This window comes from Ctenocephalides felis, unplaced genomic scaffold, assembly GCF_003426905.1.
Source record: "Ctenocephalides felis isolate EL2017-DRISC unplaced genomic scaffold, ASM342690v1 CF-g0.4_SCAFFOLD_00845, whole genome shotgun sequence".
NCBI lineage: Eukaryota > Metazoa > Arthropoda > Insecta > Siphonaptera > Pulicidae > Ctenocephalides > Ctenocephalides felis.
In genome coordinates, this window is record NW_020536999.1 from 31,314,696 (window position 1) to 31,323,971 (window position 9,276).

Sequence of the window (9,276 nt, forward strand, 5' to 3'; positions counted from 1 at the left end):
GATGACTTGAAAAAATAGGTACAACTTAGTTTCTCTTCTATTTCTAAACTGGATGGGTGCCTGGCGAACCTCAGATTTGACTCTAAAACCTAATTGAATCAATTGCTCAGAATAAAATGTCAGTTCTAAACTGACTCCTACCTAAATTGTCTATCGAAAAATTGAATCGAATGCCAGATCAAACCCACGCAGCAAACAAGTATGACTGGCTCCTTAGTTATCAAATTGACCATAATCAAATTTTGTTCATTGTGGTTATTTTTTATGGATTTTTTTTAAATAGTTGTGTTGCATAGACTGAGAAAGTTCGAACTTAGGTTATGGTCAAACTTTGATTATGGTCAAAAACTTGAGAATGACTTAAAAAAATAGGTACAAATCAGTTTCTCTTTTTTTTAAAAACGTCCTGCTTATTCTTGAATTTTCCGAGTCTATAAGTTCTATGTGTGCTATCACCAGATGTGTATCAATTACTTACTTCAATGATCTCAGTACCAGACTGACTCCTACCTAAATTCTCTATCAAAAAATCGAATTCGAAAGCCATAACCCATACAGTAACAGTATCAAAGTATTCCACTGAGTCCATAATCGAAATTCTTCATAAAAATTCCCTGCCGAATAAATACAGTAAAATAGTATTCTTCGCTATGTTAGTACATAATTAAATTCATAATATAGCGGCGGCGACCCTTGGGTGAGCGTTGCATTGTGCAATTCATCCAGCGTCGGCCGGTACGCAGCCTGAATTGACATTATGTTACGGTAGTTGTCCAGTCTCGGCAAAGCTTCGCGAGTGAAGTGCCTGGAAATATTTTTTTTTATATTAAATATTGAATATGCATTCAGACTTATTCGTATAAATCCATGAGTTGTAAAGGTAAATTAAATGTAACTGTAAAATACAGAAAAAGATGGTAGGATTTGCTCCTATTGACTATGGTATACAATTTTTTATATTGGCAGTTCCTTGTTCAATATCTTTTTTAGGTGGTATAATGTTAATATTAAGGAAATGCTATTGTCGCTATTTCTTCCATTGATCACTGTGAATATTCAAACAATGTTTCACTGCTCTTCTTATTATTCATAATCATGTACAGGTAACCCCCGTTATAACGTTCCAAAAAAATATCGTATTATGCGGATCCGTGCTATATGGGACAAAGAACTAGTACAAAAAGAGGGGTTACATTCCAAGAGTTTGAAAAAACTTGCTACATATCATGATTTTATAATGAATATTGTTATATTTATTAATTTTTTTGAAGTGATATACTACACATGAAAAAAATAAATTTTCTTCGTCATAACTAATAAGTAAGTGCTATCCAAGGCGATCCTTTTTTGAAAGATATCCTCATCATCTGAGCAGAGATCTGTACTATCAGATTCGTGCATTATTTTTTGCAAAAAAAATTATATTTGCGTTTACTTGCTTTTAGCAAAATTATATTTATATATATTTAACACATGCAAAGTTATCTTTTTTAAACTATTAAGCTCATTTTATTTAAAGGATCTTTGTTTAAGAAATGAAATACATTGTTCGCATAATCATAGAATATTTTTCGATAGAACGTATGCCTGCAAATAATATATATAGAATTACTTATCTTTTGCACAAGTTTCACCACATTTATTGAGCTATTTTACGGCGATTTTACTAATTTTAGATTAGATTAGATGAAGTATGATTTTCATAGGTTTTACTATATTTTATGTTTTATTAGGGATTTGCTCAATTCTCAAACCAAGTTATAGATTTAAAAGTACCGTGTTATGAGGGTGGTGGATTCAATTCTTAAACCGTGTTATACAAGTACCGCCTTAAGCGGGGGTTGCCTGTACCTACTGTAGGTAGATGATTATGTACAATAACCTTAACACTTTTTTATGGTGGATGTTAACAAGAAAAGCAGTTTGGAAAGTCCTATTAAACATAAGTAATCGTCCTAAAAGTTTTGGATTGTAAGCGCTGGATTGGAATAGAAGCTAAAACTATTTTTGAAATGACAAAACACAGGAAAGATAAAAATGTCAAAAATGCCATGATATGTAACCAATGATATTGTACATAGAGACTTCAATAGTAAAAGCCATCTCCAAAGATGAAGCATGAATTATTTAGAACTCTGAAAATTTTCCGACATTCGTGGCTATACATTTGAATCATTTATCCGGAAGGTATTAATGTTGAAGGAATATTGTGTATGATTTTGTTAATTAAAAACCACGGGCCATTAGTAATTTTCCTTTTAGTTTTATATTATAACCGATGGATGATATAGAAACTATATAGTACTATATTTGGAATGACACAGGATTCCAACAAAAGTCGTAAATGTGCCATACAGTAAAAGACACAGGCAAAAATAGAAGCATGAATTACTTAGGTTAGAAAATTTCCGACATTTCCAGGTCGTTGGAAATCATTCTAGTAATTTTATCCAGAACGGAAAGTGGTATTAAACAAAACAAAAGGTCAATATCGTCGTTTCTATCTGTGACGAAAGTGGAAATTCATCCTAACTTTATTTAATACCAAGTAAGCAATATTTAGAAACTCTAGGTTATGATTAATTATATTAAATAATAATAATAATTAAAATATAAATCATTGATCAAACTGACTGAATAAAAATCTTTCGGAACTAATAATTAGCCAACTAAATTGATTATGACTGATTGCACATAATTAGGAATAAATTGTAATAGGATTTATGTCTCAAATCGATAAAAAATTGCGATTCTTTTTTTACATTAATATTATTTACTATATTTGAAAATCTTATGTTTATTTATTCTTTACACTCTTACTAATAGGTAAGGGTTACACCTTACACATAATAATTTACAGTAATACCTAGAGGAAATAAGGTAATAAAATAATACGTTTGAAATGAAATATTAAGTTTGGGCTAAAGGTTAGGTAACGCCAACAATCATAAATTCCAAATTAAAAATTTTGGTACATATAATACAACTTTGTTTGAAACCATTTAGGTAAGTGACTCTACATGTGGCATTTAATGTTAAAACGAATATTTATTTACAAATCTGTAGTCAGATTAGGAAGCACAACCACATTCCAGATCATTTATTCTTTTATGGTCTGTGAGAAGATTAGAAAGCTGCTAGTACATTTTTTTATGAAGTCTACACAAACCGTAATTCAAAACATGTTGATAGTAGTTTCCTAAAGAAGTTTAAAATTTTAAGATTTTAATGTTTTATTTCCGTGTTGTTCAACAAGTGTTAATTTATTACTAATAAATAATTATAATTGATTATTATTCTTAACTATTACACAGATTATCAATATTCCAGAATAATCATGGTAAATATAGCCTCCTACTTTACCATAGTAATTACGACGCAATAATCAAGAATTTTATTATAAATATGTAAATTCTCAGACACATTTGCATTTATATGAATGATGTAGTTTCTATGGAATATCTGGACGGTCGGTCCGGCAAATTTGCACATATCGATCCCAATATAGAGACAAAAAATGACTCATTAATTTTTATTTCGGCCATCTAAAGCAAAAGCATTAAAATTCATCGAATCTGAACTCGAATGGAAATTTTATAAAAATTTAATTCAAAATTGAAGTGATTCATTATTATAGAAGCACATTGACCGATAGACAGAATAATTTGGCGGTACCGAGTATTGTGTTTTTATTACATATTGATTTATGAATACTTTGTCGGTGGGTAATAAAAATTATAATAGACGTGTAGCTATTTATATATATATATATATATATATATATATATATATATATAACAACTTATATCATAATTGGAAAGGAAATGCTTTGTTTGAAATATATGTGGCAAAAATATGGATAATGGAATATTTTGACAACATGATTGGAATAAGTTTCCAAAGAATTATTGAATACATACATGATATAATATAACAATCAGTAGCTGTATTTTGTATTATGCAACATTCAAATTTAAACGTGTAAAAATATCTGAATTATTTCAATTCTTTATATTCTGTAAAGTTCATTAAATTTAAAACAGTTCGAATATACCTGAAGTAGGTTTGGAGTTATGGAATTAAATATTTTTATGTTGGAGTTATGGAATTAAATATTTTTATGTTCTATAATATTATAATAGTACCTGAAGCTCTTGGTGTATTTTGTGTCATAACTGGCGGCAGTATCAGTAGCACCTGTACCAAGTAAATTTCCTTCCTCATCCTCACTATCATCACTATCATTGTCATTTTCAGGTGAAACCTGTAAAAAATAAAAATAAATAAATATGATTGTATTCAATTATTTAAAAAAAAAATCATGACAAACTGCGCTAGATCGTGCGCTTCAATTAGTAAGCTTTATAAAACTAAAATGTTTTATAAAAATAAAGTAGGACAAGGTTGCTCTTTCAGCATGTGCTAGGACAGATGTATTTCGAGTTCAGACCTTTTTCGTAAATTTCCCTTGAGTCGCCTCATTGCATTTGTTACAAGAGTTTTTATTACACACCAATGACAAAAAAGATAGTATCATCAACTATTACTTTTATACTTGAAACATTAATTTTCAAACTAATCGAGAGTAATAGTAATCGTTAGGAGAGAAAATATTGCTCATAAGCATTTACATACTAAATAGTCTATTTATTTAAAGAACTATTATATATAAGAGTAGACGTTTGGATGAAAAAATAGTACAAATTATTATCATATTCAATTTGGGCCTGCTATTTAGATGACCATACGTTTATAAAATGGTGAAGCTGAATGGGTTCATCAATCAATGGTAAAAATTGATTAAATAATATTAATTTTTAAATAACATTATATTCCTACAATTCACGATAAATTTTAATTTTCGAACCTCTAGCACTTGCAAACAAATTTTATCTTACAAGTGTAATAAAGAAAAAATTGGTAGCACAAAAGAAGGTTTAGTTGAAAAGAGGAAATACGGGCAGGTTGGAATAAATACTTTCAATAATTTAGGATATTTTAACAGTAACTGACTAACAAAATACTTTGGGTAAGAGTTCAACACTGATGCTTAACCCTAATAATCATCGCCTTGACCGTTTGCGTGCATAATCTTGTGGTTACTACAAGAAATAATGTATTCGAAACTTTTTACATCGACTTCATTTTGACCTCTTCACAGTCTAATAAAAGTGAAATTGATTAACAATTAAGCTATTGTGTAATAAATGTAAGGAAAATTCTATACAACCATCATAAAGGATTCAAATCAAGAACTTTTTAGTAATTTTATTATTAAATATTAAAGGAATATTTTCATAATAAATTTATTAATAAGAGTGCAAATTAATGAATAGAATGAAATATATACCGACAAAATTATACACTGTTCTGAGTGTTATTTTAAATAAATAATGAAAAAATCCAAGTTCAATATTTGCTTGTTATATATAATTACAAGAGAATCATAATGAAAAATAAGAATAAAGACACGAAAGATAAAAACAAAGAATATTTTACACAATGGACATGCACATGTTATTATTGGAAAACATCACTTAATATTTGTATCATAAAAATTTGTTTAAATTTGAGCACCCAATTCGAACAGCCGTTCACTTTGAAAGATAGATCTAAAATATGTTCTGACTAATGTTTAATAAAAAAATAGAGCTGATACCTTTTTTTGTTAATTTTATTTGAACTCACTAAGAACTTGAGGGCCATATAAAACGTTGTGAAAATTAAATTTTTTAATTGCTATTTAAATATGATTAAGAAAATAAACTGTTATGATGATTTAACTTAACGCCGCTGGGTCTATCTGCTTTTGATAAATTTATTTCAAATTGTTTAATACTGATAAATTTTTATTTATGAGCTATTTTCACTTAGATATATCTTGCTATATATATTTCCAAGTGAAAACCGACTATTGTTTGAAATCACCTAGTCTAACCATTAATCCGCAGGAAAGCCCTATATTTATCATTGTCTTTTGAAGAAAATACTTGCAGCACCTTCTCTAAATCAAGGAGCAAAGTAATTCGAAATTAGGCGGTTCCAAATTTTAAGAACTATAATGAATTATTTAAAAAAATGTAAAAACAAAAGTGTAGTCGAAGTGTTTAAGATTAATAGAACTGACAATATGAATGCTTCCTGTTAGCTCTTATCAGTTCGTTTGCAATAAATCAAGTTGATCGCGTTTTCCGTTACACGTGAAGAAATTAGCTGTTGTGAAGTCACCACACCTTATGCATAAAAAATATTAGAAATACAATGCAACAATGGCAGATCAATTAGATAACGACAAAAAAACAATCGATTGATTACATACAAATTAATTTATGCAATAAATCAGGAAGAATAATTGCAGGCTTAGCGAGAAATAATTAACGTTTCCAATAATGGGAAGGATATATCAAGTCAATGTGATGGGAACGAAATATAATCGACAAAATATAATCGAAACTTTTCAATAATACAATTATCTTGTACCATGTTGCAATCCTGATTAAATATGCTAACTTTTGATAAAACCTTTTAACACACTTTAGTAATTTTTTTAGAAAGGAGAGTCCATCAAAGTCGACCGATTTTAAAAAATTTAAATTCATAGATCAACAAAAAGTCTTAATTTTCGAAAACTTGAGGCAATTGTGTTATTATTTTTTCACCGTGGTGCTAGCAATATTAATTACGGATTCGGTTCCAAATTAAAAAAAAAAATAAACAAAAAAATTAACCACAATAATCAGAAAAATGGTGATAGTTTCACCAAAGCTCTAGGTTGCACTTGATAGTTTATATTTGACAAACATAAGATTTTTTTGAAAAAGTTTAGTACAGAAGGTCAATACTATTATGAGTATTACATACCCCGTTACGGCTTGACGTTAAGTTCTGGGACACCCTGCATATATACCATGGAGTTATTATTTTTTAATATAAAGGTAACAAATTATCAGTGTTTTAGATTAGTTTTTACCCACTATCCAAATATATTTAATGAATTATTTTTTATTATAAATCTAAAATAACAAGATTTAAGCATACATATTTACACTGGCACTTGTCTAACAAATTCAATAAACTATTATTAATTGTTTAATTAAGTAACTATAAAAATACATAGAACAACTATCTAATTACAGTTATTCTAGGATCTAGATCGTATTAAATTTGCACGTCATAGCTTTGAACAAAGAATAGTATCATATTACTATTTTCGCGTAATTTGTTATTTAATAATGAGGCAATCATTTCACAAAAGATTTCGAAATACAACAGTATCGCCATAGTCTATTATTATTGCGTTTTAAAACCAAACGGCGATAAAATAGTATTCAATTTAGCTATTTTTGTATGCATCACTTACTAAAATAAATGACTTGATCATAAAATTTTGTAAAACATAAATAATCAGTTATTTGAATTGAGGTCGAATCGTAAAACGGTTCTTTGATAAAATAAATATAAATATTATGCATTTTTGAGTAACCTGCAGAGGAGTAAAATTGAAGTTGCAGATAGTTATCGGTGTAAAGATTAAAGTATTTGATAAATTAGTAATACAGAATAAATGGTGTAGAATAGATAAATTATTGATATATAATAAACTGGCCCATAGATCTACTTGAGTAGATTTATTTTCTTTAAGATCACTTAATGGAGTGATCCTGATACTATTATTTTATTATTATTATTATTTTTTATTTTTATATTATTATTATTATTATTATTACTATTATCATTCTCATTATTATTCTTATTATTATTACTGTTATCATTATCATTATTATTTATATTATTATTACATTTATTATATATATATAATTTTTCGTTTTTAAACCATAGCACAATAGCTTATAGAATTTTATGTAATTTTGATTGCTATTTACTAATTAATAAAAAAATTGATATAATAATATAAAATACATTGAACATAAAATGCTATTCAAAAAAAAGTTTCTAAATCGGTCCTTCGTTTCCTAAACTTGATACATAGTAATTATGTAATGGGCATATTTTTTGGGAATAACATTCCAATATCATAAATGAATTATAAAATAAAAGTACAAACGTAAAGTATTCAAATAGAGTATCACGAATAGTATTATATATTTAATCATGCTCTAGTTACCACATGTATAAATTTTTAATTTAAAGATGAAGGGAAAAATCCTATATATACATATACACATATATATATATATATATATATATATATATATAAATTATATATAAATATTAAATATAAAAATAATGTTCAAAATTAAACTACTAACCCTTTCCACTCGTGCATTGCAACGATACAATATGTTTTGCCCTGGGTTAACCCATGGCAAATTAAAAAATTAAATTAAATGTAATAACAATGATTAACAATTCTAAAATTATAATATATAATTATCGAAGTTATGATTTAATACATTAAAACTCAGATTAATATGTTACCATTTATAAAATAAAACATATTTCAGAATCAGTCATTCATAAAAATGTATGTAATATTTAAGAATAGTAAATAAAAAATGTAGTGAAATCATGTACACAATTAATATAAATATAAATGATTGAAGTTCAAAAAAAATATTAAAAACTATTTTCTATCTAGTTGTTAAGAAATATTTCAAGGGATTAATTTCTACGATTGGTTCGGCACACCTGGCACAGAGGGTTCCTACTTCCTTATCTTAAATTTCTACAATGATTTTTTTCGTTACCCATAGTAAAAGCATCGTTGCACGTTTTACATTCATTCATAAAATATTCAAATGGAATATTATTTAAAATTAAAGAATAATATTTTATTTTCATATGACTTTTTAAAAATTATTTTATGAGATGCTTTTTTCTTTGTTGCATGAGCTGAATGTTAGTTTTAACTTATCTGTTATGCTTGCAATGCATCTCTACTTTGCTTATCAGTTTTAATATAAATTACTTCCTATGCCTTGAACCATCTGTTTAGTTTAAAACAACTGATAAAAAACTTACACTAATAACATTAGAAGACGAAACATTCCATAAGGGTAATATTAAAATTGTTTAATTGTTTTTTATTCAAGTTTACAAATAGAAAACTTTTTTTTGTTAGATTGAAACCAGCAGTTACTAGTAATATTTATGAAGCTTCTGACTATTGAATTTTAATTAAAGAAAATTCATTTCTATGCTCGCAAAATTTAAAAACTTCATAGTCTTGATATAACAGTTATATTGGTAATTATTTTAAAAAAAGTTCGTTCAATAATGACTAATGCAAAATGACATTAGTTCTGACTAATAAAA

General features: G+C 27.1%; 1 protein-coding gene across 2 annotated transcripts in view; it reads right to left on the reverse strand.

Moving 5' to 3' along the window:
* LOC113377263 (bumetanide-sensitive sodium-(potassium)-chloride cotransporter) overlaps nucleotides 1-9,276 on the reverse strand; it is a 36,545-nt gene that overhangs the window by 21,568 nt on the left and 5,701 nt on the right. Inside the window, exons 2-3 of one of the 2 annotated variants that reach the window (XM_026617520.1) lie at nucleotides 4,146-4,264; nucleotides 680-805 (exon numbers count right to left, since the gene is read on the reverse strand). In XM_026617520.1, coding sequence (XP_026473305.1) covers nucleotides 680-805; nucleotides 4,146-4,264 — 245 coding nt within the window. Of the gene's footprint in view, nucleotides 1-679; nucleotides 806-4,145; nucleotides 4,265-9,276 lie in introns of those variants that run through there. The other variant, XM_026617528.1, reaches the window with a different exon arrangement.